This window comes from Fusarium odoratissimum (assembly GCF_000260195.1).
Source record: "Fusarium odoratissimum NRRL 54006 unplaced genomic scaffold supercont1.41, whole genome shotgun sequence".
In the NCBI taxonomy this organism is placed as follows: domain Eukaryota; kingdom Fungi; phylum Ascomycota; class Sordariomycetes; order Hypocreales; family Nectriaceae; genus Fusarium; species Fusarium odoratissimum.
Genome location: NW_022158723.1, coordinates 258,591 through 286,010, shown reverse-complemented (window position 1 = coordinate 286,010; position 27,420 = coordinate 258,591). Strand labels below are relative to the sequence as shown.

The following is a 27,420-nucleotide window of genomic DNA, read 5'->3' as shown; positions in this document are numbered from 1 at the left end:
AGTCCAGCTGACGGAACAGCTCCTGCAGATAGGTACTCTCAAAGGTAGTAAAGGGGAGATTAGAATCAACGATATAACCAACAGAGAGCTCTCTAATCCGTGCCATCTTTGCTCGAGGAAGAAGGAAGGAAGAAGAGGCGGGCCGTTTCTTGGATGCATTTCTCTGGAGATCGATAACTGAAGAGTCACCAGATGAACCCGCTTCAAAGGTCTCGGTGATCCCATGAGCTCTAAGAACCGTTAGTAATAGCCCGGAAATGAGAAGTATCACGAACTTGAAAAGATGAGCTGATGCCGATGATGTCGACTGGGCATTGAAAAATCGAGGCGCACCCTTATTATCGCAGAGCCGGCAACACCAGATATCTCCACTGGATGTATTGTCTTTCCTCAGCTCTGCAAGGAACCAGCCATGGTTTCCGATCCAGCTTCGCCTGCCCCTACTTTTCCTCTTATCTAAGAGGCTTGCAATAACAAAACGTCGTTGGCCCCAAATGATCTTGTAAAGGTCATCAACGGACGAATCGGCAGTCGAGGCCAAAGTTAAAGCGGCATCATACTGCTTAGCGATGGCCTTAGACCGGGATCCGAGACGAGGAAATGCGGGTGGTGGCGGCGATGACGACGGGCTACCAGCAAGGCTGCCTTTTATAGCGGTCCCCGACATTGTATGTTGCAATCAGCAGGGGCTTCAACAGATTGAAACCCATCAGCCAAGATATGCTTCCAAACATTGAAGGATGTGTCGGCTTCTCTGGCTAGGGCTGTGTCGTACCGGGGCAAGAGGTAGGAAAAAGGGGCAACCTAACCAATTAATCTGCCTGTAGATTGCTCTCCAACCGAGCCCTGAGCGGGCTGGGGTTCAAACCCAGCCAATCGGCTTGACTCCGCCCTGTAGCATCACTGCTTGTTAGGGAAGTGCCCCACTCTGAGGACCGGAAAATATGGATGATCCGGCAGTTCTAGGGTAGTCATCTTCCTTTATAAGGATATCAGATATATCAGATGCACAGATGCTTGTGTCTGAATTGATTGATCTGTTAGGATACCGTATTTGATCTGAATTGATTGAATTGATTGATATATCTGATTGTTAATCTGATCTGACGGCAGCCCTGACAGAATGACAGACTCAGATAAGATGTCTCCATATACACGAATATCAGTCACAGAAGCTCATGAAACAAGTAAGTCGAGGCTCCAACTATGAAATTTCAATGCGGAGAGCTTACGAAGTTTTATTTAGAAAGGAATACCCATTCCAATGGGTCAGCTCGTTAGATCAAAGCGAGCTGGACAAGTTATGATGCAACGTGTAGGTCAAAGAGACTACCGGACAGAAAGACCACAGGGATCTGACAATCCCGCTCTATATGGAAAAGGCTGTGGAACATGAAGAGAAGTGGCGTCTCACTATGGCTGTTGATCGAGAGAGATATCGACCGATAATCAAGATTCGAGATACCAAGGACCCCCAGGGCCTTCCCAATGCTCTATACGAGCGTGCGTTTCAGGAAGTGTTCGAGTTCAGCCTGAGTACCGGTATCACTGAGGAGTTACTTACAGACATAGCGCAGAGTTTTCACCTGGGCAAGGGCTCAAGGGATAGCTTGAGAGAAGTCATCCGACGCCTTTTCAGTATCTTTCAGGAGAAGGACGCGCTCAGTCTGGAAACAGATCTTTTGTTTCTTAAAGATGGAAAGTTTATGTGCAACAACTCGGATTTCTTCTTTGACGACGCAGCTCGGGAGCGGCAGCGAAAGCTCTTTTTCTTGAGGGATAAGAAACAGGAGATCCCAGAAGAATTGCGAGCGGAAAAGCATGGGTTGGTGTATGTTCATATGGATGGAAATATTGGGAACGTGGTTAATGGTGCGGGACTTGCGATGGCTACGAATGATGCGATTAGTCTGTATGGTGGTTCGAGTGCGAACTTTCTTGATGCTGGGGGTCAAGCGACCAAGGAGACGATGCTGCAGGCTTTCAAGATCATCATGTCTGATAAGCGAGTCAAGGCGATTCTAGTCAACATCTACGGCGGTAAGTTTGTTCCCTAAGGTATTGAGTATGAACTGACAGTAGTAGGAATCACAAGATGCGATATGATCGCAGAGTCCATCATAGCAGCAGCAAGCGAGCTTGGTCCCTTGAAAGTTCCCATGGTAGTCAGATTACAGGGAACAAACTCAGAGGCTGGACTCAAGCTGGTGAGTACTTCACGTGCATGTTGTGGATAGTTGCTGAAACAGTTCTAGCTCAAAGATGCCACCTTGAATATCCACGTTGAGGCAGACTTTGGGAAAGCCGCTCAGGAGGCAGTCAGGTTGGCAGACATAGGCGCGAAAGCTGAAAGCTGAAGGTAAAGCGACAGAGTGTTGGTGAGCTGCCCGAATAGCTTGAAGAGGACAGCGAAGCGAGATAGGTATGTTCTTAGGGGTTTGGATCAAACTGGGCTGCTTCTAAGTTCTCTGTGGTGATAAAAGCTCTCAGCCACAAGTCTCAATTGCAAATAACACATCTGAGCTGCTGCTTCAACTGGATCCTTGACATCAACGCAATTGCATGTTCTATGATTGCCAATTGGGATCTAGGGTCTATGACTATGGCTATTACTTTTATGCAGGGGGAATACTTTCTACTATTTATTACTGCTGTACATGTGAAAGACACCTCATCCGAATGGAGAAACCACCGGCATAGCATGATAACTCACGCAGACGCGCGGAATTGCGACTGTCCATTACCAACCAATAAGACCATATCTAACTAGACACTGAGTGCCGTGAACCCCTGTTCATCCTCGCCATTGACTCGATATAATAGGCCAGAATCAAGCGGGTGAATCCTTCAGGACCAGAAAGAGTATAGCATCAAATCTCCCCCGGGATATAAAACACACGTAAGCACCAGCCCACCACAAACATCAATTCTTTTCGTTTCTCGTATGAATACGTAGACTTCAACGAGACTTCAGTGAAGTGTCAATTGTCGTGCCGCGAAAATGGCCGCCCTCAAAAGCCGTCTTGGCTTCACTAACACGACGTCCTTCGTCCTGTTCTGCATCTTCGGCGGCATCCTCTTTCTCTTCTCAACTCTTCAGTTTCGCCTGATGGACATCGATGGTTTCTTCTGCAAAGAGGGAGATCCGTCGTCTGTACCGGGAGAATGTTATGTATTTCAGAAGCCAGGCCTTATGCGCTCTGGCATGCTGTTACATCTGGCGACGTTCCTACCCGCAGGAGCTCTTGTGTGTTTCCAGTTCATACCGGCTCTTCGGAGACCGAAGTTTATCAAGTTCCATCGCGTGAATGGATATGTGGTCCTGGTCCTCTCAGCATTGGGAACGGTTGCCGCATTGATTATCGAGAGTAAGGCTATGGGTGGGATATTCTCGAATAGGATTGGGACATGGACTCTTGCAACGCTGGTTACTACTGCAACGGTCAAGGGTTATGTCAGTATCAAGAACAAAGAGATTGAGAAGCATCGTGCTTGGATGCTGAGAGCCTGGTTCTGGGTGAGCCTTCCGCCAGCTAAAGACTGAAAAGCTACTGACGTGTAAAGGCAACATCAATAATTACAATGAGAGTGATCCTCATCTCTCTGGCTCATATTATAGGCCAACCTTCCAGATCGATGACTACGAGTTTGCCATGCGCAGTTATTGAGTACCTACACGAAAGCTTCCCCGGAACGAGGCAGAACCCATATCCAAGTTGTGCAGCTTATGTTTCGGGCGAGAACTTGTTGCAGGAAGCACTTGTGAGGACGAACTGGGATTTGAATGATTTGCCTGGTATAACGGCTGCTTTAAGAGTTGGATATGCTGTCGGTGGTTGGCTAGGTTTTCTTACTAATGCAATTGGAATAGAAATCTATGTGAGTTCTTCTCCCAATGAAGGGGTTCTTGGAGTACCATTATTAACAGCGGGGATAGATATGGAAGACTGCACCTGCCCGAAAACTGAAAGTTTGATAAAAGATCCGAGATATAGGTATATATAGTAACTAGAAAGGATCCGTATGCGACTAAAGAAATATCACAAAGTATAATTCAAGAGCAAGGTTCGGAAACATAGAACCGTCTCATTATAATGCGCCGTATCTAACCCGTCCATGTCTAGGCCTCTATACCCCTCTGTAGATTTCTAATTCCTAATTTGAGCAGCAGTTTTCGTAGGTGTACCGTATATTATTTCGTCTCCATTACTCCGTGGCTCCAGTCTCACAACCTCCCTGGTTGGTTCCCAATGCACAGTTCCATATCGGTACAACTCTCCAAACGTCCCAGGACGGTATGTGATATCGTGATTCTCCTTCTTCTTGACAAGATCGCCCAAAGCTGGACGATCGCCCATTGAGTTGTGATACATCTTGTACATGTGACTCTTCTCGAGCATTTCCACCATGAAGGCTTCAGCTTCACTTCTCTTGTCGAGATCAGGCTCGTCAAGTCGTGTGAGGAAATAGTCGGCTTGCTTCTGACCGTCTAGGTTTGTCTTGAGAGCACCGAGAATACCGTTTTCTATGCCTTCCACCATGAAGACTTTGTTCTCCCAGAACTCACGGCCGTTGAAGCCGGTGGTAACATCGACAAGGTTGCGAGTACGGTCACCGATGACCATCTGTGAGACATAGTCGGTCATGAAGTAAATCTGATTCTCATCCTCAGGATTTGCAAGACCTTCAGCGAGACCGATCTCAGCAATGAGAGGATGCTTGTGGAAACCGTCGACATTTGTTCTGCCCTTCCAGAGCTCTTTGTACCCTTCGTGCCAGTTCTTGATAAACTCGCAGTTCTTGCGAGCAGCGAACATGAAATTCCCAAAGTCGCCCCATTTGGCTCTGATTTGCCCTGTGATGATCCATGCCGCCATTTCATAAGGCGTATCAGGCGATGCAATGTGATCCCAGAACAGCGTATCAAGATGGATATGGAGCATATTGCTAACGTCCATCCAAACTCCGCCATGTTCGTAAATAAGAGGCAGGCGAGCAAGATCAGCAGCATGTTGAGGGGCGTGTTTTCCATCCATGGTTTTATTGACAAAGGCTTCCGGAAACCACTCTTTGCCAACAAACTTGAAAATGTTGTTAGGCGAGCCTTCGACGAAGTCTACTAGACGGACGGTCCATGAAGGACCGAGGCGTCTGACCCAGTTGATCACTGTCCGTTGATGGCTGGGGTACATTGCGTAGAAGCCTTTGTCCCAGACTGCCCAGACATTCTTCTCCGAGGTGATGGGTTGGTATGTTTGGAGTTGAGCGATGATGTCAGAGTCGGGGCGGAGATCTAGTAGTGAAGGCTCGATTTCGCGCAGGCCTGTAGCGCACTTGGGGATTGTGAATTTGCCCATTGTTGTAAATGTAGAAGTTGGTAGGAGAGTTGATGGTAGGCTCATGTGTGAGGTCTTGAGAGAATGGAGGTGAATGGTGATGGACTTGAAGAGAATGGCGAGTTTGATGCAGTTATTATAATACTGAAGTGGGTGAATCGAGATGAGTCGACTTCTTTTTCGAGGATAGTCTCATTATCTATGACTCTCGAGCTGCAGTTGAGTGATTCTAAAGGAGAAATCTAATAGGCTGATTGATCTCCGATTGACCTTGGCGAGATCTGAACTAACCGGAAATGGATCATTTCACGATGAATCATCCATTGACACTTTTGATTGGACATCAGTGATCGCACAAGCCACAACTGTGCTTATTTTCGTACTCGCATCTATTCCCCTGCAGGTGATAATTATTGAGAAACCATTCAACATTTTCCGGTTCAATGGGGCGCCTTTTCCTTGCCATCTAACTTGCAATTTCACCACCGAGGATCTATACTCTGCTAAGAGAGCTTGAACTTCAGGTACGCACTTCATCACGACTTAGCACCCATCTTGAACTCCCCTACAGGGCCGACAACATAGCAATTGCGGCTGAAGCTAGAACTAGGCTACCTAGAATCCCACCTGGAAAACAATGAGCCGCAGCAGAAACTTTCCCTGTACCAAAACCCGGAGCTTGACAGTTGCCGGTTACAGAGGGAACAGCATCGCTTCCTGCTCCGATGGCCACGATCTCCGAAGTACAGTTGGCAGCCTGAGCAATATGCACATTCTTGTTATCAAAGTCGAATACAACTAGAGGCCATTGTTAAACTTCTTCTCCGATATTATCTGCAAGAACTCACCATAAGCAGCTCTCAAGAAGCTATCCCCAAGGATCTGCTGTTTACCCTCCTCAACAGGCTCAACTCCAACTGCGCAGAGCCCTTGAGCTGTGTATATGAGCTCCCGAAGCGGAACAGTGATGGTTGTATTTTCTCCCAAGTTAAGAACGAGCCCCCCTGCATGATCTCGGAGTTTGCAGTCGACCATGTAGAACTCTAGCTCCCTATCAAGCTCGGCACCAACATCTCGGAAGATTTGCTCGGCGAGTTCTTTGTTGAGTTTGGAGAAGGTGTGGCCGCTATCTAAGTGGAAGTTGGTGTCTTTCAGAGGATAGGCCTTGGTGCTACCGTTACCTGCGTCGGCACCAATGGAGGAGATGTTGATTGTGAGCCTTCAAACGTCAGTTCATTATACAGTGAATAGGGCTGTGATATAATCACCTCGAACCGCCGTCTCGACTCTTCACGATTGGAGTCTTGTACAAGTTTCCAAAAAACCTGCCTTTGTCAAGACCACCAAAGATCAGAGAGCCTGCACGTGCAAGTGTCAGCAAATGGATACAAACCTTGCTGGCGGCATAGTGTACAGACCTTGCTTGTCATCGGCGGTACCAAGTGCGAGACTATAGACTCTGCTAGTGATAGCTCCTTGGATCGCCATAGAGTCTAAAAGAAGAGGATGTGATTCGTTGACAGCGAATGAACCGTTGAAACCTGGACCAAGACCCATGATACCAATCGGCAAACCTCGGCTATTGGAAGCGACGCCGAACATCTGGTTCCTAACCTTGATGTCTATGCAGGAGAAGTCAGTGCCATTCCCTATTTGGCTTGTCTTGACTTACCTCCGATAGTCACTGTATCTTGATAAATGTCCACCAAAGCACCATTAAGCTCATCGCCAGACCCATATCCCAACAGCTTCGAGCCAAGGGGGCCCTTACTAGAGTTCGATAGCCTATGGTCAAACCGGGGGACTTCCTCACATAACTCTTGCTGACCGAATTCAGCCGGGGCCGAGGAACAGTTTGCGTTGACCCAGAGGTCGCTTGAACCAGTATCGACTTGGACTAATGTCTTTTGTGGTGGGTTTCCAATAGCGACTAATTTCGGTTAATACATATAATAACGGCAGCAGGTTCGGGCTGGGCCTACTCTCGACTGTGTAGAGCCATTTCTCGTTGTTGATGAAGACTTCACCGAAGGAGCTGACTGATCGCGGAATGTGCCTTATGGGATACTCGATATGTCCATGACCAGATGCTTCAAAGGTCGCCGAGCATGGCAAGATAAGAATGGGAAACGCACCCAATGGGAGTGCAGCAAGGAATACAGATCGCATCTCGACGGTTTGTGATGAGTTAGACATGTAGGAATCATAAAAAGAACAGCACAGAGGGAACTCCAGGTATTTTATATGTCAAACTCAGTGCTGGGCGCAGGTGGCCAACGCGGCGTAGACTCATAGGATCCTGTGATGAACAGAACTAACGATGAAACAAATCCTTCGATCAATCCTTCTGCAACTGAATAGAAAGATCGTCGTTTCTTGCAGTGCTAAGGTCAATATTCGAGGTTTGGTTGGTGTCGTTAAGCTCTGGCGTAATCCCCATCCTAAAATCATGCTATGCTCTGGTTGGTCAGTTCGTTTGGGCACAATGCGAGATGGAGGCTTAGAACAATATAGCCCTGTAGTCTGTGCGCATTCATACGATGAATTTTAGCTTTATTCATGCGTCTACTCAGCCATCTCCCTTACCTCCTCCCAATATCCCTTGTCAAAACCATACACCATCTTCACCTTCTTATTTTCAGGCCCCAACAAATGCACACGAATGGTCCTTACTCTCGCCTCCTCAGGTATATCACCACTACACTTAACCTCCCTTCCACTCCTGGCCTCTTCAAGTTCCATCACTCTTGCCCCTACTCTGGCTGACTGAGATCCATTGAATACCCCTTCTTGTACACGCTCTGCTAGCATGACTGCAATGGCTCTTCTTCGAACGGATGGATCACGGCATCGTGCGATGACTGAAACTAAGACTGATGTATACCCGAGATCGACGTGGAAATATGCCTCTGAGGGAGAATCGTTGGCCCAGTTTCTTTGAGTGTAGTTCTTGTCAAGTCCGGCTGCTGTGGCGGCGTAGTTGACAATCTCGTCAAACTCAGCGGTGAAACGATCCCAAAAGCATGGGTCGCCTTGGCCGTGTAGGTACTTCGCGACGTTGATTTCTAGGTACTTTCGATGAAGCTGCAGCAGGGCGATTGCCCGTTTGTCACCGGCACTGAACGATTTGCCACTATTCCCAAGCTCAGTCAAGAGATTATCAAATGACTGGCCCCACTGCTCGACCTTTGAAGCATGTGAGATTGTTTCGTAGATTGGCTTTCCCTTCAAACCAGGGCTGGCCTGTTCAACAAGAAGCTCCAGTATGGCTTCTCTTGCATCAGAAAGGGATGAAAATGAAGTTTCAGGAGGCGGAAGTGTATTCCCGAAAGTTTCGTAGTATGAGGACCAAAGGCCGGCATCAACGTCACCCATGAGCTGTGGAGAAGTTAGTGAAAATTGTAAAAGCTACGCAAGTACATATGGTGAAGACATACCATAAGAAGTTGGACCGCAATACGCCTGAAGCAGGCATCAGCAAGATTGAAGGTCGCTTCGACGTCAGACTTGGTATGAGAACCGTGGCCTCTGTTGGTCGAGAAAGTCTGTCTGAACTGCTGGATCATCCGGCAGCCGTATCTGAAGAGACTAATAGCCGAGTCCGTCTTGCCATGAAGAAGCTTGACATAGGTTAGCATAAACCAAGAAGTATGAGGGAAACAAGTTACCTCAATGCAGATGAAAATCAAACATGACAGGACAAGGATATGGCCCTGTGACGAAGTATCAGGTGATGGGTTAAGAAGCTCCCTTATGGCAAGGTTGTAATGCTTCAGTGCAGATACAGACTCAAGACTTCGCCACTGTTCATGAGTAAGATAGAGCTGATGGTAATAAGCCAAGGCAACGACAGCATGTCTTATGCAATCTGTTGACTGAGCTACTTGAAGAACCCTTCTATTCCATAAGTCATCTTCAAAGAAGGTCTGGAAGTTGACTAGGGTCTTCTCGACGAAGAACTGGAATGATTGCGCCTCGGGTTGAGTGGTATATGTGGAGATGACGGAGGTTGGGGAGGAAACGGTTGATGGTGAAGATGCAGCCGGGGGGCTAGCTGTGCTGGTTTGATAACCGTCGCATTTCCGGCCAGTAGATGTACCTGCAGTTAGCCAGTCAGTCATTGATCCATGTGTCGAGCTATGTAAAGGATATACATCTTGTACAGGCTGGACGAGCTTCGTCACATTTAACTCTGCGGACTACTCCAGTTAGGACTACAGTTCACGCCAATGGAAAGTAGAAGACATGACGTACTCCTGCAGTTCGTAATGGTTAGTCACCTCGTTTACAAGCCCTGATAATGCACTCACTTGCAAGTGCCGCATCCGGTTTTCACTTTGGCAGTTCTAGCCCTCTGGCGTTGCCCAGGCTTCACTCTTGTCATATCAGATCAAGATGCCCATACGAGGTTTTGTGTAGGGATGCAAGAATTTGCAGATGAGAGGATGAATGAGTTGGATAAGCGGCCCTGTCGTTTAGATGTCATTCCGATCCCTACTGGAAGGATCGCGCACTAGGCCTAATGTAATAGTGTGGAGATGGCCCAAACGAACCGGCGAATCAATGCTCAAGGTAAAGTGGCTCGTGAATGTCCTCGGGTCAACTTTTGAACGAAACACAGAGAGCTTACGTGGGTATGGCCAATGTCGAGAGAAGAGAAGCAAGAACCAACCCTCAGAGCCTGGTGTCGAGTGCATTTTGGCGTTACCGTTCTAGTTGTGCTTGTTTATCAACAGACCAATCGCAACAGTAGTGTGTCTCATATGATGTTGGCGTTTGCAAGTTGGCTAGTCCAGTTTCATTACTCGAGGAACGGGAGGCGGCGATTGGAGAGATTCTAGAGCAAGAGAGCAGAAGCAACGAACGACGTGGCAAATGACATATTTTTTATGCAGAGACGAATTGGCACATAGTTATTTGCATATCCGTCGGATGTCTCAGATCCGTCGGAGATCGATGTAACAACGGATGCGTCGGGGTAACCACGCAGCCACTCAAAATGATCTCCCAACCCAGAAAACAGCACCCTTCTCTCTCCAAGCTACCACTTCCACCAACAGAATCTGAGTAATGTCTGACATAAGAAAGGTCTCGACACCTATCATCAGCTCCAGCCTCGTTGTTGGTGGTTGCGGTTTTCTCGGGTACCATCTCGTACGACAACTTCTCCAAGATGACGAAAGCGGCGAGGTCTACGTGCTGGACCGGGATGTATCCAGAAACCGGCACGACAACGCCTCGTATTTCAAGGGGGATATCTCTGATGGTGAATTTGTGCGAGGAGTAGTGAATGACATTCGACCTAGTGTCATTTTTCACTGTGCTTCTCCGATCGCAGCATTGCCCATGAGCAGAGAGCGCGAATTTTACGAGACAAATGTCAAGGGCACTGAGGCCCTGCTTACGGTTGCGTCTGAATGCGATGCTGTTCAGGCCTTTGTCTTCACCTCTAGTGTTGACGCGTACGCCAATCCGCCTCATACAAATGCTGATGAGACATATCCTCTTTGGTCACCCAACGACAAGTCGAATGAGTACAATCGGACAAAAGCAATTGGCGATCATCTAGTTCGGGGAGCCAATGGCCCAAGACTACGTACGGTCACTCTACGACCCGGTCACGCTTATGGAGAAAGACATGTCCAAGGCATGGTTGAGGTTCTCGATATGTGCAAGAACAAGAAGCTCGTGCAGATCGGAGATGGAAAGAATCTCATGGAAGTCGTATCTGGGGAGAACAATGCGATAGCACATGTTCTCGCTGCAAAAGCTCTCCTGGACCCAAGTCGTGCATCCGGCAAAGTTGATGGAGAAGCTTTCAATGTCTCCGATGGAGCTCCAGTACCGTTCTGGCATCACACGGGAGTTATCTGGAAAACAGCCAGAGGTGAAGATGTCTTCAAGGACGTGATTGTGCTGCCTGCCTGGGTGATGATAGTAGCAGTCTTCTTAGCGGAGTGGACATTCTGGATACTCACTCTTAACACGGCTAAGCCGCCTGTTGAGCTACGAAGAGTCTCACTAGAGTATTGCGTCTACACGCATACTCACAGCATCGAAAAGGCTAGGAAGAGATTGAGCTTCAATCCTGTTTCCGATCACGATGCGGTTGTGGCGCAGTCGGCGAGATGGATGTTGAAATATCGAGAGAGCATGAAGCAGAAGTCTAGTTAATTACAAGCTATTGCCTTGGAATCCAGACTCATGGAGATGCGCTTACAGCTCTCGCCATCTGACCATGGTGTGAAGGACGGATACTAGGAAGCCTATCTGTTAAACTTACCGCCCCGTTAGGGACAGAATACGCAACCAAACTCTATTCACCTCCTTGTACTGGAATATCAACGGACAGTCCTACTAAGCAGACGCAAACTCCCAGGACCGTGCTCACCACGATAACCACTTGTGGTTGAAAAGGGAACTGGTGTTCGTGTAATAATCCATGGACCTGGACATTGCTTGGGCACAGAAGCCTTACGTGGCCAGCCAAGGCTTGTCCAATCTTTCACAGTGTCCATACAAGGTCACGATAGTAACTACCGAAGAGAATTGAAGTACTCACCGACACGGCCTTGTAACGGTTCGTTGTTGCACCTCGGTCCGAATGAACAGTTGAAACTTGACCGGTAGTGTATCACAATTCATAAACGTTCCACCAGACTCTGGCCGTAGAATATTCTTGGAACTCTTATGATAATTAGTGGCTGGTGGATTGGTGCTACAGGATTACTGCGGCTCTGCGAATACCCAGTATCACATTGAAGAGGTCAACTGCTTCATCACGTGGAGGACCTGTGAGAAGTACAAATATCATCACACTCCCGTCCTTCATCTTCAGTCAGTCTCATCAATGCATAAAAAAGTTTCATTAACAAGATTATCAACACTATTTCAGCTTCACAACTCTACTACTTTTCAAAATGTCTTCCCTTCCAAAGCACTTCATCATCGTCGTCAACGGCCAACACGTAACCAAGCCAGAGAATGACCGCGATGAAATCCGCCCCGCTCAAGTTGGAGAGAAACCAGCTACCTTTGAGCTTAATGAAAACCGCCTCATAAGCGGTGACTGGGCCATGGGCTGCAGCAAGCTTGAAGGCCAGGTCCCTGGTACCAGAACGCCTTCCTTGGCTGTTTTCTGGTTCAGAAGGGGCCAGGCAGAGGAGCTCTACCCTGTCTATCTCAAGGAAGGGGATAATGGGCCTCAGCTCAGGTTTGCATGTTGGTGATAGTGTGCTCTAGGTTGATTGACATTTCTAACATGGGTGTATAGGTAACCCTGTTGACGAGGAAGGCCGCCCCTTGACTGTCCTTAACAAGCAACTTCTCTGCTATACCTCAGATAGTACGTCTTCTTGAACCCAGGAATAACCGTTGCTAATCACTCTTACCTAGATTCTGAACCAGGTGCGACTGTCGAGATCGTGCCCAGTGAGGATTAAAGTGTTAAACTCTTCAGACGAGGGTTATAGGGCAGATGTTAAGCCCTGCCAGAGATTTATATCATATTATAAGAATTTGAAAAGATTTATTCACGTAACCTATCTCAAACTTTGCTTAAAATTGCTCGATTGAACCAGAATGATCATAAGGATTCATAGTTTGCTCTCCTTAAAATTCTGAATTCTATCACGAAGAAGATCGTGAGAGCATGGTTGATACGAGTTGATCAAGCAGTAGGATCGTCATTAGAACACACGCACGAGGGAGTTCTAAAATCTATGTTAGTCACCAATGCTTCCTCATCTATGGGGGAAAACAAACCCATTGCTGCAATAGCCACCCTTGTAATTCATTGTCTGGCAAGTTTGCCGGCAAGGATCCCCTGCAGGACAATCTGCAACGCACAAAAAGCCCTTGGGCCTAACAGTGGAGTTAGTAACAGAGGTATCTCAAAGTCGAACCTACACTTACTGAGAGTAGAGACAAGCCCTCTTCCCGTTGACCAAGTTCTGACATTCGGGCACCGCATTGTCTGTTAGGTTGCAGTTGGTGGTATCACCGATAAAGGGAACATGTGTCTGTATACTTGGTACAGTCACCAGCGTACTTGAGCCATTGGGGGCTGGAATTGTCACCAGGATTGAGGTAGTGTTTACAGTGGATGTCGGAACTTCTGGCTTGGGAGATAGTGTCGTCAAGAAAGTCGAAGGTGAAGGCGTACCAGAGATGATGGCGGTAGTATTAGAAGCGCCTGGTGTAGAGGTTGGTGCAGGCTCAGCAGAAGAGTTGACTTGGCCATACTGTGGGATGAGTTGCAAAAGCTGTTCATTACTCATGCCAGACAAATCCCTACAAACTGCATTTCCTTCTGAACCATACGTCGCTGTTGTAGTTGGTGCGCTGCATGACTCTGACTCAGTAGAGGTTGAGGTCGGGGTTGGAGTGGACGTAGGCTCTTTCGACTTGTCATCCGGGTCTGTTGGCTTCTGTTCGTCCTCAGGTTTGGCCGTTACGACAGCACCGGCAGCAACGGGGATCAAGGCTCCACCAACAGAGATGAATCCGCCTCCCGGTCCGCCAACAACAACTGCGCCAACAGACACTACCACTGTGGCACCACCGCTGACGGTCGTAGTTGGTGCTGCCGATGACGTGGTCGCGGTCTCGATGAACGAAGTGGTAATAGGGCTACCTGATGTAAGCGGCTCTGTAGAAACCCCGCCTGGTGTAGTAACGTTGCTGGTAGGAGTCACAGGAACCTCGGAGGACAATGGTTCCGTGCTAGTCTTTGGAAAGGTAATGAAGCTAGCAGAAGTGTTCTGGAAAGGAGCAGGCGGCACAGATTATGGTAGTGGCTGTGCTTGACGCTTGAAGAAGTTTAAGAAGGGTGCTTCTTCGCGCTTCTGGGGCAGGTTGCATGACGAAGACGGAGATCCTGCAGTATCAGGGAAAGCCAATACATCGAGTGCGTATATAGCGTAGTTTTGGGCGTTCTTTAACTTTTGGGCATCGGAAAGCCGGAAGCAACTAAACTATATCAACAACAGGCTTTAGAACCTCCATTTCAGACTCACCAGCTAGCCGAATAACAGTCCTTGTTATCCTCAAACGGGTCCTGCAAGTCGTCGCATCGTTCCTCTTCTGACTCGGTTGCCTGGATCATATGCTGAACTTCATGCACGAGTGCAAAGCCGCGCGACAGATTGTCGCCCAGGGTATGCTCCGTCTTCCACAATTGAACAGCACTATCGAGGTTAGGCTTGTTTCCGAAGAAGTCGGGGCAAAGAACGAGAAGCGTCGCCCCGAATACTGCCGCTCTAGAACCGGTTGCACTCTGAACAGCTGCCACCGTATTGCCATCGCATACTGGCTCGGAAGGGGGAGGACAGGCGTAGACCAGAGAAGACTCGGTGATGGTAGAGCCTTGCTGGGGATTCAGGAACGGGCTGTGCGAGAGTCGAAATTGGGCGGCGGCAGTGGACGGGACCAGATTCTCCAAAACGGCTTGAAAATGTCTTTTGAGAATGATATCTCTTCTATCAGGAGTCCCGTTGCCTTCGAACTGTAGTTAGAATAGTTATCATGTTGTGCAGGAGGGACATACTTGAGCCAAACCAAGACTCGAAGGCGATCGACTGTTCGGAGCTAGGCTTCGAAAGGACATTGATAGCTGCCTTGGAAAGATCATGTGCCTCGTCTATGGCCCCAGAAATTGTTTTCAGCTGATCTTGGGAACATGGCCAAGCTCCGTTGAAAACGTAGAATGCCGTGTCGAACGGTTTGCGAGGGGTCAATATGGCTTGTCCCAGACAAGCCCATAAAACGAAAGGAAGAAAGTAGAGTGCAATCATCTTGACTGATACAACGAGCGTGATAGAGACGAAAAGAACGAAGGAAAAGACTGTGGTTTGTAACAACTTGAGGCATGGCATAAACGTCAGATCCTTCTAGATCGCGCTACTGTTATACCAACTCATAATTGTTATGAAAGTTAATTAAGATTATAGATCCATCTTTACGAACGACGATCTCTAGTAAAGTTCCTTGGAAGGGTTTCAAATACCCCAAAATTCTCACCTGAAACAAGAAATGGTTTTCAGTAAACCTTATTTCGCAGATATACCTGCCGATTCGGATATATCCGTCCACAGCTCGACCTTATTTATGAGTAGAGGCGTCTGTGCTTCTAAAGGTCCAGAAAATAGCATTATCTGTTAAGTACCGTTGTCTCAAGTGTATGGAGTATTGAACGAGAGTGCGTCATGACGGCGCGTCATGGGACGACTCCGGGGACTTTTGAAGCTTTTCGGATAGACTAAACGGGATATTGACAAGATCCGAGCACGCTTTGCAAGGCGGGAAGCTTATAATAGATGATTGGATCCCAAAGTTCTGATTTATTCGTGTCAAAAGCTTAGGCATATCGACCGAGCGTCCATCAACCTCGAGATGAGCCTGGGTTTAACTAGAATTGGCTCAAGCTCATAAGTGATCGAAAACCAGGTGATATCGATGTTTATCGTCTAGATGTTTATCTCAGATAATGGCTCTGCCATGAGCATAAGCCTTAGAATCAGATACACCTCTTAAACATATTTGTCATTGCCTTTGCTCTTGCCCTAACTTTGGCTTTTCATATATGCAAATTTAAAGTTTCTATAAGTAATGGTCGGCAAATGATACTCACTGGTATAAATGACGTGAATATTTACGGAACGAAAGTGCATCTACTCTACTATCTAAGGAATAGTCTAGAAACCTGCTCTGAGAGTTCTGTTTCGAAGATGACTATGCGTTCTTCCGCGCCTCACCACTCAACTCTGCTTCTCTTCCTTTGACTCCCTTAAATGAATCACTATCCACAAACTCAACAATCTTGCAAATCTTATCACCATCTTCGTTAAAGTGCAAGAACCATGAGAAATCCAACTTCAACTCCTCCCCATTATTGAACACCAACTCTGCAACAGTCGTAACAGCTGCCTTCCGGGCATCAACATCAATAATCAAGTCTGAGATGGTGTTTTTATGCATGCCGCCAACTTTCAGACCGTCAGCGAAGACGTGAAGGTATGCGTCGTTTGTCATGGTGAAACCGCCGCCTAGGGTGGAGGGAAGCATCGAACGTGCGCAGTCGGATGTGACGTTTCGGTTGACAAGAGAGGGATTGTTCTGCGTACGAGCGTCGATAAAAGATGCTAGATAGCTTTTTACAGTAGCCTCGATGGCTGATTTGATGTCCTTGGTCTGTGGAGAGGCCATGATTGCGGTTATCTGATGCGATGATGTCAAGTTCAGAAGTGTTACTGGAGCTTACCCAGACATAGGGCTCAGAGGCATGCTTATATACTAAAGAACGCTTCTGTGATCTTCAGGCAAAGATGATGTATCACCAGACTGAATTTTAATGCATATGGCCTATTCGGGTGTGATATAAGCTTAATTCTGACGCGACCCTGACAAAGAAGCTAATGTCTCACTCAGCAATGTCAACAGGACTCGTCGTCAGATCTCGCGTCTCGCTTCTCGCATTTGCGTGCATCTAATTGAACCCAGCGAGATGTTATTGCTGACACCAGACCTCCCGGGTAATCATTATCAAGACCATCGCCGCCCTCGGCATTGCTGACCCATCCGTGTTAGCGAAGTTGCGTGAATACAAAAATCAAGGCGAGCCTCGCCCCAGCCATCGTACCAGAATCTTTGGTCCCCGCTGCAAGGGCGCGTTGATTGCTTTACTCTTCAGTTTGTGGAGTTCTTAGCTTGAAAAATGGAGGGAACCCCATACCGCATAGCGGGTCAACATGTCGTTGAAAAGTAACGGTCTGGGAGATCTGATTGGGCGATGGTACCGCCGGATGCGCCCTTTGCGTCTTGACTGACTTGACTTGTGCTGGGCATGTAAGCCTTCAACGATATATAGTTATGGATATGGCCAATATTAATTCTTGCAACCAAATACTCATCACCTCAAGATGTCTCAACCAACTGAATCAGTCATCATCGTCGGCACCGGCATCGTCGGTTCTTCCCTCGCCTATTTCCTGTCTCAATCTTCGACGCCCCGAACCATAACCCTCATCGACCGTTCTTTCACTTCCCTCCTCGGCTCATCAGGGATTGCACCCGGCTTCGTCGGCCAGTTCAACGAATCTGAAGTCCTCACCAAACTTGCAATCGACACTGTCTCAGAATATGTCAAAATTCCTGGTGGTTTTGACAGAGTTGGCGGTCTGGAGATTGCGTTTCAAGGTGAGGGTATTCAACGATTGAAGGCGAGGTGTGAGGATGCGAAGAAGCTTGGGCTTGAGGCTAGGATGTTGAGCATTGAGGAGGCGCATCAGCTTGCCCCAGAATTGGTCAATGAGGATGGTGAAGGGCAGGCGGTCTTCTTTGAGAAAGATGGGACGGCGAATGCAGTGAAAATAACGACTTGGTATCAACAAGAGGCGAAGAAGCATGGTGTCAACTTTGTGGAAGCTGATGTGAAGCAGCTCACCATCTCGGAGGGTAGTGTCACAGGCATTGATGTTGTTGAGAATGAGGCATCGCGCCATCTCACCGCTGATAAAGTCATCATGACGACTGGAATCTGGGCCCAAGGTCTCTCATCAAACCTCCCCTTTCCTGTCCCAGTCATCCCCGTTGGTCATCCCTACATGCATGCTCAACCTCACGAACCACTTCCCCACAAGATATCTTTTGTCCGTTGGCCAGAACATCACGTCTACGCCCGCGATCACGGTACAAATTTTGGCATCGGAAGTTACGACCATGCACCTATCGGCTACAAACCCGACACTACAGCCAAGGGAGAGTGGGTTGACTGGTTCAAGCAACCTCTTGATTTCGCTACGGGGTTACTTCCTCCTGCAGCAGCTCGGGAGTTCCAAGATGGGAATCATTTCAACGGAGTGTTTAGTATGACGCCTGACAATATGCCTCTTGCTGGAAAGGTTGAGTCGGTCGAGGGATTGTTCATGGCAGTTGCAGTATGGGTTACGCATGCTGCTGGTACAGCCAAGGTTCTGACAAGGATTATTGATGGAGAAGAAGTGGATGGCAAGACGAGGGAGGCTCTTGATCCCGAGAGATTTAGAGGACAGGACTTTGCGCAGTTGGAAGAGAAGTCGTTGACGGGCTATAACTCTATTTATAAGACTATTAAGTCAGGCTCGGCTTAGGGATCATTGTAGGCTCTCAAGTAGAGTTGTATAAAATTTGCCAAGTTTGTAAAGTGTAGAGAATGAAGATGAGTTCTTAAGATATTTATATAAAGCTAGCTATTTATGTAACTAGATTTAGGGATGCTTACAAAGCTTTATCTAAGACTTAACATAAAGATAGCAACAGTAAATTAAATCACTGGGTTGGCTTTGCGATAGGGTTCAATTCCGCAGGGGATGTCTTCTCGAGCCCCAGCGTCGGCGTATGATTCTCTCCCTGACCGTCACTCTTATCGTCACTCACATCCCCGTTTTCACGCGCAAGCTGCTGCTGGATCTCAGCAACCTTGGAGCGGCGCCAGATCTTATCGTCGAAGAAACGAAGGACCGCGAGCGCGAGACCAATTGCGAGGACAACGATGTTGATTGTAAAGCCACGGCGGTATTTGGGCTTGTCGTCGGATCGGAAGATCTGGGCACCATAAATACCTGCAATCAGTTAGCATTTGATAGAAGTTTAAGAGCTCGATAGCCTCGTAAGAGGCTCAAGGCAAGGGGGAAGGAGAAAATAATTACCTGCAATATTGGCCCCCATAATAACCCTAAGAGCATTAGTATGCATGCATCATGGAGTGCAGTGAGCAGATGACTTACATGGCCATAGCAAGAGCTCGTTCCTCTGAATCATCACATGCAAGGGACATCCAAGCGATGTTGAGAGGGTGAGAAAAGGTGCCAAAGGTCTGAGTCCACACAACACCAAAATAACTGACTCCTCTACGTCCGAGCTCCGTGAAGATACGGTTGAACACGTAACCTAACAAGTGCATACTCAAACCCGCGATGACAGTCTCTGGTCTCTTATTACTATAGAGGTGTTAGCAGTGACTACTCCCTGGCGGAAAATGACTCACAATCGATCGGAAACGTAGCTGAAGGACCATGAAACAGGGATCTGGAGGAAGAGACCAACAGAGGCGAGGGCATTACTAGTGAGACCTTCGAAGCCGAAGCTCTTGACGATGGAAGGTGAGTATGTATCGAAGGCGCGCTGAGGGCCGTTGTTCGAGAGTGTGATGATGACATGGACCCAGAGACGCCAGTTGGAGAACTGTTGATGTTAGTTACTCTCTTCGTAAATGGAGGTGATGCTCTTACAGCCTTCTTGAAGGCACCGAGACCGATCTTCTTCTTCTTCTTTCCCTTCATAGGGTCATCAAGAAGAACGCGAGTCTGGAGAATGTGCAATTCTCTCTCATTGAAGATCTTAACGTTGGGCAGGAACGTGCTTCGAGGATTCTTGAAAGAGTCGGGCAAGCAGCAGCCCAAAACAACACCGCTCAGAACAGTGAAGGCACCCATAAGGACAAAAAGCCAGAACCAGCCAGCCTTGTCTCCAACGCCACGCATGTGAAGAATACCATACGCCAAGAGTTTACTAGAAGCTTGACCGAACTGGTTTCCAAAGTAAAAGAACATGACACGCTTAGCTGTTTCCTTACGTGTGTACCATGTTGACAGGGTCCAAAGTCCGCCAGGGATGAATCCCGATTCGGTGATACCGAGAAGGAATCGCGTCGCGACGAAGGATCCGTAGTTGTTTTGGAAGGCTTGGAAGGTGCTGACTGTGCCAAAGAGGAATAGTTGGAGGGTGAGCCACTTGCCGGGGCCGACTCGGTAGAGGATCATGTTGGAGGGGATTTCGAAGAGGACGATGCCAAGGGAGAGCATCTGTTGGCCGACGTTGAATTGGTTTTGGGTGACGCCGACATCTTCCATGAAGTTATCAGTCAGGGCGTTGGCGATGTTACCTCGATCGAGCTCTGGTCAAGTTAGCGTTGAGTCGTTGGATGACGATGTCATTGTCGGTGGGGTCGTACGAAGGCAGAAGAACCCGAGGGTCAAGAGCGGCATGATAATAAGGTCCAGCCTACATAACGGTTAGTCCTTAGATAAAGGCACCATAGTGACAACTATAGAAAGAGTTCAAGCCGCAACAGTACGCCTGGGGCAGCGGGGTCGCCGCACAGCAAATACGAGACTGTATTTGATGGTAGACTGCTATGCCTCCAAAAGCAAGGCAACAGGAAAACAAGGCGTAACATACTTGCGCTTAGCTCTTCTTTCTTCCTCCACGGACCAGTCCGTTCGAAGAGTTAGAGATTCCTCATCCTCTCTGGGCTGAGGGAAGTCCGAGTGGGACTTTGATGAAACTGTGTCAAGTTTGCCCATTTTCGAGGTCGGTAAAGATGCTGATGAAGCCTGCATCGGGGACGAAAAAAGGGTTCTGATGTCGCCCTTTTCTATCATCTCAAGCCTTTGCCAAGAGAAAAAGGGCCAGAATTGGTCTCGGTCTCGATGGTCTTGGCGTTGAAGCCAAGTGAGCACGCAATACCCCAAGTGCCGGGGCTGCGCGTCTCCGATGTGGCAGATGAAATGACAGGTCTTTGATGAAGAGAATCTTAGAATTATTTAATAAATTTAGGGAAGAATTTATAAGAGATAATAAATTAAGGAAAACATTCATATAGTTCTTTATAAACTTGGGTTTCTTTACCTAAAGAAGATCATTTATTTTATCAATATCATCTAAATTCACAAAAGTTCCAAGCTTTACGACCCTTCAGCCATCTTCCGTCATTCCCCTGGCAGGCTTTCAGAGCGCTTGAATCTCTTCACAACATAATAGCGGGGCTCGAATTCAATAAAGTAACACAGGAAAAAGAAAAATGACAGTGGCGACACTAACGAACCATAACTACGGTCCAAGATGGTGTCGTCGTGTCGAAGATCAGCATCCCATCCTTGCAACCTTTGGAACTCCCCGTCCTCGAACCGACCCAAGACATCTTGGCTTATCTCAATTACCACCAATTTCACCACCTTGTGGGGGTTGCAAGCAAAATAAATGACTCACGGAATCAACGAGAGTCCAATCATCATCCTGGGTTACCACCATCTCCCCGGTGAGGCGTCTGCATGGTGTCGAACTTTATCACAGTAGCCCAGATCAACTCCCCGCCAGAGCTCCCGAAACTTTTCGCTCGGCGCACTTGGCGTAAGAATGCCAAGGGAGATGACAACAAACACTCTGAGCGGGGGGTTTAATAACGTCGAATTCTACAAACGGCTTACAAAAGCCGTTGGTAACATGAGAAATGCGGCAAGAGAGAAGCGCATCTTCTTTCCCGGGACATTCAATCACATGAATGCAACTCAAATAAGCTTAAGAATTAGCTCATGAGCTTTAATCCAAGCCTTATTCTGTGGGTACCGCGTCCAGCCCAACCAACCCTTGAAATCATGCTCTTAGCGTCGGAATCATCGGTCCAACCGTCCAATTCCACGAGTTCCGAATGACGGAATTCTTGTCCTAATGAGACGATAAGCTTAAATGAGCAGAGATCACCCCCATGCTGAGACCTTGGACAGTACGCGATGACCAACGACAAGCACGACGAGACATGCACCCCGACTTGGCAACAGAATTGCTTCTTCCTTGAACACGAGACCAAGCCTCTTGTCTGACCGAGCATGCATACGCGGGATGACATTCATTGACTCCGCACCGATAATCCGAGCATGTTTTCCTCCTTTTGGCCCTTGTCGCTTCGGATGTCGCAATTCCAGCCTCAAATTCCTACCACTAGAACATGGTTTTTCTAGCTTGGCTGATGAAGTTTATCACAAACTAATGCGTGCTCACCCCCACGGACGAAACCTTGCAGGAAATTGAGGTAATCTGGATGAGAGATGTCCTTAATCGGCGGCCGTCCGAGTCTGAGAACTTTATCTCACAGGGATATGCGGCGGTTGACATCGTGATGGACCATGTCGAGGGATGGGTGAATCCGTAAAACGGCAACCATTGAGCCGCGATGGCTCTCCTCCATATTTGACCGTGGAAGAGACGACTATGAATGGTTTTTACGCTAGATTAATGGTCCAAAATTTCGTAAGCGGCACTTCAAAGCCAGATCACGACCAGTTAACGGCCACGAGCAGCTACTGATCGAGGCCACATCCCGTTGCGCCTCTCCTACCAACGCTAACCATCCTTGCCAAGGCCAAGGCCAAGCCAATTCGCAACCCCTAGTTCAAATGTCGTGATTATGAGGCCTCCACAGCGAGAAGCCGTTGACCCACCGCGACGGTCCGTGACAGCCTCGAACTCCCCGTCCCAACGGATGGCGTTCGATAGTTTGTTCAGCTCGGAGGCAAGTTGGTGTCTTAGCAGGCACACCTTCTTTGAACTCCCCGTCCAGTTGGATATGAGTCTAGAATTGGTGGCATGAAACAGGTGGATTGCGTAAGATAGGTTGATCATTGCTTTGTGGCCATCTGTCTCGTTCTCGCCCCCTTGCGGCTGAATAGAATCAAGATGTTGCACGGGCTGACGGCTTGTCTAAATTTCGTGGGGTGAAGAGGCCATGCCCATGTCCAGCATACTTGATGGTGTCAAGTTGGTCTTTGCTTCTTCTTGCCCAGATTCCTGCTATTACTTGCGATTTGTGAGACTTTTGCCATCAACTAGTGCCTTCGCCATTGCCACAAAGCCTGATGCGGCTTGTGTTTGGACTAGGGGCCAAGGTCACGATCCCGCGCTCGTCGTGATACTCATGGGGAGCATTCTCGCTTTCTCATTACGATACCCCTAATGCCAGAGAATACCGCTCAGTAAATTTGAGGGAAAGGTGCTAGATGACAGATCACGGAACAGTCCTGGGCAAGGTTGGCCGGAAAGATGACCATCAGATACTTTAACGAGTGGCATCATGTTTAACATGACAGATAGATTAACAGTTTTCCAAAAATCAGTACATACATAAAGAAGGACTTTGTAAATCACCAATACCATTACGTGCTTAAACAAACGCGATGCCGCGCTTCTGCCCCTTGCCAAGATCCTCATCGTCCGAGAGGTTATGATCATCAAGAGATTTTCTAGATGGCAGATGAACTGCACTAGGGTCAACATGACGACTGAAGCGGTTGTACGCAATAAAAGTATCCTTGTCTCCCGCGATAGCATTTGGAGGAGTCGCGACTCGCACAGAGATGCGTCTCAGTTCAACAGCATCATCCCGGATTGGTGCCTTTCCAGTGTAATGGTAAAAGATATTGAGAGCGGGGATAGAAAGCCCATGGACGATGATGGAGAAGAGAACCAGCCAGTAGACAACGGGGCCCATCGCACGAACGAGGTTTGTCTCCTCTTCATCGCCTTCGCCATCGTGGGGGAACAGATGTCTAGCATGCTCAACGTAGAAGACAGCGCCAGCGCCGATGGGTCCGAAGTATCCCATGAATAGAGCTTCCTTCCAGTTGGTACAGACGTCGGGCATGAGCTTGTAGAAGGCGAAAATGGCAGGCAGACGGCGGAAGACAAGGATGAGGAGACCAAGTCCAATAAGACGGCCCCAGGTGATGCCAGTACCAGTGGGATCATGGAAGTCCCCCCAAGGTAGAATAGCACCAATGTACATGAATCCTCCAAAGTTCAGTAGTACATCGATACATGAGTTGACTTCATCGTGACGACGCTCAGTCTCTCGGAGATAGTTGCCGTCCCAGTTCAAAGCCATACCTGCAACGAAGCAGGCCAAGAGGTCATCAGTACCAATGGCTCCACAGGTTCCAACAGTGAAAAGACCAAGGGCGGTCGGGAAAAGAACATAGGATTCTTCGTCAATCCATTTACTGTCAAGCGTCAGATTTGGATGCCAAAGGACAATCGTGCATTACTTACGACTTGAGTGCAAATTTGACACCCTTACAAGATCCGTACCCAAGGACAGCACCATATGCGATAGACAATACAATGGTATACAGCCAGGTCTCAACAAACCAGTTCGTCATGGCCACTCCAACGCCGCCACCGAGACGCCCAACCTCACCAGCGCGTACCATCAACGCATGCCCCGCCTCAACTCCGCCCACAGCTTCGGCAACAGCTTTAGCTGGAGCAGGAGGGTTCTCGGCGTGCTGGAGCAAGTATGTCGCGAGCATAAGGAAGGGAAAGCCAAAACCATCATTAGCACCAGCCTCGGCGGAGATGACCTCTCGCAATGGGCGAGCCACATATTTATCGGCAAAGGGTCCCTTTGCAATGGCCTGCGATAAGATGGGATCGGTGCAGGTGACACAGGAGCCGATGACGAGGGCGGCGAGGAGGGTCAAGTTGGGGATGGTGACCATGATACAGGCTGTTGTGCAAAGTCACATGACGGTCATGATGGGGAGCAGGCAGAGAGCCATCTCTTTCCATCGTGTGAGTCCATATTTGGCAGGGAGCTGGTAGCCTGCGATTACAAGCTGTACTCCAATCATTACTCGAGCGATGCCCTATTATTCAACATAAGTTATTGTTCGTGCATAGCTTGGTGGTGATTTGAGGTGGATGGCATACCAGGGTGATGGCGCTAGTCTGTCCTGGCTCAGCGGAGCCCCATTTCTCGCTCTCGATGAACTTTGCTGCTATAGGTCCGAGAATGACTCCAAAGAAGACCGCGGGGACTTTTCAAGTCAGTCACTAAAGTGGTTGAAGGAATGGAAAATACTAACGGGCCTCGCCAAGATACCAAGCCTGCTTGATCTTGACAGAGATGATGCCATAAAGGACCATGAAAGCGCCTGTAAACTGTCAACAGATGCCTTGGCGATAGATGAATGTCCGCCAAGTACTAACCCAAGACGCCGAGAACAATGTTCAGCTCAGACAGGTTAAGGACAGGCATCTTGGCAGAACCACTGTACCCCAAAAATCTGAAGATGGCGAAAAAGAAAAGGAACAAGAGAGGAAGGAAACGAGGGAAAATAACAGAAGATAATACAACAGAGGTCCAGCCTGCAAATTAAGAAAGGAAATTAGAATGGAACGAAGCAAGCTAAATATCTCATTCCCCAGGACGACATCCGTGCATCTTTTAACAACTTCATCCCAGACATAGGGCTTCTGGCGGACCATCAGGCCGACCGGAGCTAGTAGCTCTAAACCGCCATGAAACGATATATCTCTAACTAAAAAAAGAGAGAGCCTCGAAGAATGAAGAGCAAGGCTAAAAAAAGACTCACTTCAATGATGCATTCTGCGATTTCGCGTCTCATCTGCTTTGTCTACTTTGTTCTCGGTTGGACAGTTGGCATTTGGGCGAAACTCTTGGCAGAACGCCATTGTCGAGGGATGAGCTTGGCGTTGGGGATCGACAGGGAGAAATGTCAGCGATCGTAATTAAAAGTGAGAACTATTGACTCAGGGATTGTTTTGAGGAACTTTGTTCCGACGACTTGAAGAAGGAGAGTTGATGGTTAAAATAAGCATAAAATACCGCCGTACTTGAACAGTGGCTGTGGCGGGTCTGAAATGTTATACATACACCCAACTGGGCCAACTCCATCTAGCTCTAGCCTCAGGGCCACCCAAGCATTTTAAAACATCTTTCTGTAATATGTTATACTATACACCTCTCGAAATCGGTGTTTGAATATCTCTCAGTAAATAGATGCTATTCCCAAACGCGCGGCTAAACAAGATATTCGTGCGGGGAATCGGGCATGAGCTGAAACACGGATATCATTTCGGCGATATCTGGACGCGTGGGCCGTCTCAATAAGCATAGATCTTTGATCAACTTGACTCCTGTGCTACGTCATTGGTGTTGGGACCTACCAGATAGTTCTGGACTTCAAACACGAGGCTCTCAGTGTTGGTTAAGCCTAAAAGGGGCTCTTGTTAGAATATCTCCTTACTACGTCCAGAGGAAAGGGGAGATCTCTGCATTGAGGCTGAAACGTGATATCGCGGGCGAGATATCAGCATGTTGTGACCGTCATGTTTTATATTGAGGTTTGTAATACGACTGGATGGTGAACTTTGCCTGAAACGCATAGATAATCGCTGAGATTGTTTATTTCATAATACTCTTCTTAGGCTTCAGATAATTAGAGTGAGCTTGCTTAGCTTTTCTGATCGACCTGAAGGGTATATACAGGGTAGTGTGTAATGTGAAGAAATCCCAAATAGCCTCTACGAGTAATAGAAATGACTCTTTTCTTGGCCTATTGTTCCCCCATACTATAAACACCTAATCTACGAGGTCGGCGTAACTAAGGTTGACGAGAATGTTCTTCCGACAAGCCACAGGTCATAAAGACTCCGAACGCCCGCCCACAACATCCTCATCCTGGGCTTAGCCGGTGAACGCGACGAGCACCAGCACAGCCAGTCGACGATGCCTTGATGCCCCTTGAAATAACCTCTCCGCTTTCTTGTGGTCGGAGTGTCAGTTGCCAACACGACAACGGTCGTTGAACTCTTAGTAGTGAACAGTGTCTCTTCAATATCCCACCGGACCCAACGCTGGTGGAAGCTTCTCAGGTACAAAATGACCGCTATACAACGGCATATAGAAGAGATTGAAGCGAGAGATTGACAAGTTTCACATTTCGTTGTTGAAACAAGCTGACTCAATTGCTATAGAACGGAATACCCGGATTGATATACTTGTAGATTATGACTCCAGCCCTACTACCTATACCTATACAGACATAAAATAAAGGATGAATAAAAGAAAGCCTGAAAGTTAGAAAATAGAATATTGCCGGGGCAGGATTCGAACCTGCGACACACACCACCCCACATGTAAGTTACATAAACGACTCGTAGAAGCGATACCGTGAACGGGTGACATGGATGTTACCACTACACCACCCGGCATTGGTTTTGTTTAAAAATAATTAATTTAATCTTTAATATGTATCTTAGGCAGATATACCTAGTATCGGGTACAGCCAATACTTCGAGTAGCTGGGGGGTCGGACATGAGTTGAAACACGGGTATCCTCTCGGTGATATAAAAACACATATATCATGTCAACAAGCACAGATCTTATGACGGAAACGTGGCATTTGGGCAGATAGTAGTGACTCGTGGCAGATATAGATATTCTGTTCCTAGGTTTGTAATGCGACTCGG

At 47.9% G+C, this 27,420-nt stretch overlaps 14 protein-coding genes and 1 non-coding gene across 15 annotated transcripts; 5 read left to right on the top strand and 10 right to left on the bottom strand.

Annotated features, from left to right (window-relative positions):
• Positions 1-52: 52 nt before the first annotated feature.
• On the bottom strand, positions 53-772 carry FOIG_14508 (uncharacterized protein). Its single transcript, XM_031215766.1, has 2 exons — positions 276-772; positions 53-230 (listed from the first exon to the last, which is right to left on the bottom strand). The coding sequence occupies exon 1, from the start codon at positions 732-734 to the stop codon at positions 630-632; it is 105 nt and encodes a 34-aa protein (XP_031054651.1). The 5' UTR covers positions 735-772; the 3' UTR covers positions 53-230; positions 276-629.
• A 560-nt stretch (positions 773-1,332) lies between these two features.
• On the top strand, positions 1,333-2,641 carry FOIG_14507 (uncharacterized protein). The gene is made up of 3 exons (XM_031215765.1): positions 1,333-2,040; positions 2,086-2,207; positions 2,256-2,641. Exons 1-3 carry the CDS (start codon positions 1,374-1,376, stop codon positions 2,355-2,357), a joined length of 891 nt encoding a protein of 296 aa, XP_031054650.1. The 5' UTR covers positions 1,333-1,373; the 3' UTR covers positions 2,358-2,641.
• Positions 2,642-2,941: 300 nt separating this feature from the next.
• FOIG_14506 (uncharacterized protein) lies at positions 2,942-4,016 on the top strand. The gene is made up of 3 exons (XM_031215764.1): positions 2,942-3,517; positions 3,565-3,879; positions 3,938-4,016. The coding sequence occupies exons 1-3, from the start codon at positions 3,002-3,004 to the stop codon at positions 3,974-3,976; spliced, it is 870 nt and encodes a 289-aa protein (XP_031054649.1). The 5' UTR covers positions 2,942-3,001; the 3' UTR covers positions 3,977-4,016.
• FOIG_14505 (uncharacterized protein) lies at positions 3,985-5,547 on the bottom strand. Its single transcript, XM_031215763.1, has one exon. The coding sequence runs from the start codon at positions 5,400-5,402 to the stop codon at positions 4,149-4,151; it is 1,254 nt and encodes a 417-aa protein (XP_031054648.1). The 5' UTR covers positions 5,403-5,547; the 3' UTR covers positions 3,985-4,148.
• A 354-nt stretch (positions 5,548-5,901) lies between these two features.
• On the bottom strand, positions 5,902-7,505 carry FOIG_14504 (uncharacterized protein; the record flags this gene model as incomplete). The annotated part of the gene is made up of 6 exons (XM_031215762.1): positions 5,902-6,134; positions 6,185-6,555; positions 6,605-6,695; positions 6,755-6,958; positions 7,009-7,266; positions 7,319-7,505. 6 exons carry the CDS (start codon positions 7,503-7,505, stop codon positions 5,902-5,904), a joined length of 1,344 nt encoding a protein of 447 aa, XP_031054647.1.
• Positions 7,506-7,849: 344 nt separating this feature from the next.
• Positions 7,850-9,457, bottom strand: FOIG_14503 (uncharacterized protein; the record flags this gene model as incomplete). Its single annotated transcript, XM_031215761.1, has 3 exons — positions 7,850-8,714; positions 8,774-8,956; positions 9,005-9,457. The coding sequence occupies 3 exons, from the start codon at positions 9,455-9,457 to the stop codon at positions 7,902-7,904; spliced, it is 1,449 nt and encodes a 482-aa protein (XP_031054646.1). The 3' UTR covers positions 7,850-7,901.
• Positions 9,458-10,011: 554 nt separating this feature from the next.
• FOIG_14502 (uncharacterized protein) lies at positions 10,012-12,024 on the top strand. Its single transcript, XM_031215760.1, has one exon. The coding sequence runs from the start codon at positions 10,407-10,409 to the stop codon at positions 11,508-11,510; it is 1,104 nt and encodes a 367-aa protein (XP_031054645.1). The 5' UTR covers positions 10,012-10,406; the 3' UTR covers positions 11,511-12,024.
• A 46-nt stretch (positions 12,025-12,070) lies between these two features.
• On the top strand, positions 12,071-12,778 carry FOIG_14501 (uncharacterized protein; the record flags this gene model as incomplete). Its single annotated transcript, XM_031215759.1, has 3 exons — positions 12,071-12,557; positions 12,610-12,681; positions 12,732-12,778. Exons 1-3 carry the CDS (start codon positions 12,257-12,259, stop codon positions 12,776-12,778), a joined length of 420 nt encoding a protein of 139 aa, XP_031054644.1. The 5' UTR covers positions 12,071-12,256.
• Positions 12,779-13,246: 468 nt separating this feature from the next.
• On the bottom strand, positions 13,247-14,943 carry FOIG_14500 (uncharacterized protein; the record flags this gene model as incomplete). The annotated part of the gene is made up of 3 exons (XM_031215758.1): positions 13,247-14,060; positions 14,354-14,841; positions 14,884-14,943. The coding sequence occupies 3 exons, from the start codon at positions 14,941-14,943 to the stop codon at positions 13,247-13,249; spliced, it is 1,362 nt and encodes a 453-aa protein (XP_031054643.1).
• Positions 14,944-16,067: 1,124 nt separating this feature from the next.
• FOIG_14499 (uncharacterized protein) lies at positions 16,068-16,541 on the bottom strand (the record flags this gene model as incomplete). The annotated part of the gene is made up of 1 exon (XM_031215757.1): positions 16,068-16,541. One exon carries the CDS (start codon positions 16,539-16,541, stop codon positions 16,068-16,070), a length of 474 nt encoding a protein of 157 aa, XP_031054642.1.
• Positions 16,542-17,254: 713 nt separating this feature from the next.
• FOIG_14498 (sarcosine oxidase) lies at positions 17,255-18,470 on the top strand (the record flags this gene model as incomplete). Its single annotated transcript, XM_031215756.1, has 1 exon — positions 17,255-18,470. One exon carries the CDS (start codon positions 17,255-17,257, stop codon positions 18,461-18,463), a length of 1,209 nt encoding a protein of 402 aa, XP_031054641.1. The 3' UTR covers positions 18,464-18,470.
• A 51-nt stretch (positions 18,471-18,521) lies between these two features.
• FOIG_14497 (uncharacterized protein) lies at positions 18,522-20,701 on the bottom strand. The gene is made up of 7 exons (XM_031215755.1): positions 20,553-20,701; positions 20,326-20,375; positions 19,604-20,268; positions 19,360-19,556; positions 19,100-19,312; positions 19,022-19,047; positions 18,522-18,934 (listed from the first exon to the last, which is right to left on the bottom strand). Exons 1-7 carry the CDS (start codon positions 20,675-20,677, stop codon positions 18,642-18,644), a joined length of 1,569 nt encoding a protein of 522 aa, XP_031054640.1. The 5' UTR covers positions 20,678-20,701; the 3' UTR covers positions 18,522-18,641.
• Positions 20,702-23,310: 2,609 nt separating this feature from the next.
• Positions 23,311-24,643, bottom strand: FOIG_14496 (uncharacterized protein; the record flags this gene model as incomplete). The annotated part of the gene is made up of 2 exons (XM_031215754.1): positions 23,311-24,145; positions 24,195-24,643. The coding sequence occupies 2 exons, from the start codon at positions 24,641-24,643 to the stop codon at positions 23,311-23,313; spliced, it is 1,284 nt and encodes a 427-aa protein (XP_031054639.1).
• A 21-nt stretch (positions 24,644-24,664) lies between these two features.
• Positions 24,665-25,182, bottom strand: FOIG_14495 (uncharacterized protein; the record flags this gene model as incomplete). The annotated part of the gene is made up of 4 exons (XM_031215753.1): positions 24,665-24,790; positions 24,855-24,961; positions 25,010-25,078; positions 25,134-25,182. The coding sequence occupies 4 exons, from the start codon at positions 25,180-25,182 to the stop codon at positions 24,665-24,667; spliced, it is 351 nt and encodes a 116-aa protein (XP_031054638.1).
• Positions 25,183-27,042: 1,860 nt separating this feature from the next.
• On the bottom strand, positions 27,043-27,161 carry FOIG_14494. The gene has a single exon. It is a non-coding gene; the product is annotated as a tRNA-Gly (tRNA).
• Positions 27,162-27,420: the final 259 nt, after the last annotated feature.

Bases quoted from the DNA above. Each gene is read 5' to 3' on its own strand.
- FOIG_14508 (XM_031215766.1), bottom strand. From the start codon at position 734: ATGTTTGGAAGCATATCTTGGCTGATGGGTTTCAATCTGTTGAAGCCC.
- FOIG_14507 (XM_031215765.1), top strand. From the start codon at position 1,374: ATGGAAAAGGCTGTGGAACATGAAGAGAAGTGGCGTCTCACTATGGCT. The intron at 2,041-2,085 runs GTAAGTTTGTTC...TGACAGTAGTAG, and splicing joins TCTAGTCAACATCTACGGCG to GAATCACAAGATGCGATATG. The intron at 2,208-2,255 runs GTGAGTACTTCA...AAACAGTTCTAG, and splicing joins CAGAGGCTGGACTCAAGCTG to CTCAAAGATGCCACCTTGAA.
- FOIG_14506 (XM_031215764.1), top strand. From the start codon at position 3,002: ATGGCCGCCCTCAAAAGCCGTCTTGGCTTCACTAACACGACGTCCTTC. The intron at 3,518-3,564 runs GTGAGCCTTCCG...TGACGTGTAAAG, and splicing joins TGCTGAGAGCCTGGTTCTGG to GCAACATCAATAATTACAAT. The intron at 3,880-3,937 runs GTGAGTTCTTCT...CAGCGGGGATAG, and splicing joins CAATTGGAATAGAAATCTAT to ATATGGAAGACTGCACCTGC.
- FOIG_14505 (XM_031215763.1), bottom strand. From the start codon at position 5,402: ATGAGCCTACCATCAACTCTCCTACCAACTTCTACATTTACAACAATG.
- FOIG_14502 (XM_031215760.1), top strand. From the start codon at position 10,407: ATGTCTGACATAAGAAAGGTCTCGACACCTATCATCAGCTCCAGCCTC.
- FOIG_14497 (XM_031215755.1), bottom strand. From the start codon at position 20,677: ATGGGCAAACTTGACACAGTTTCATCAAAGTCCCACTCGGACTTCCCT. The intron at 19,557-19,603 runs GTAAGAGCATCA...TAACATCAACAG, and splicing joins TCGGTGCCTTCAAGAAGGCT to TTCTCCAACTGGCGTCTCTG. The intron at 19,313-19,359 runs GTGAGTCATTTT...ACACCTCTATAG, and splicing joins AGCTACGTTTCCGATCGATT to TAATAAGAGACCAGAGACTG.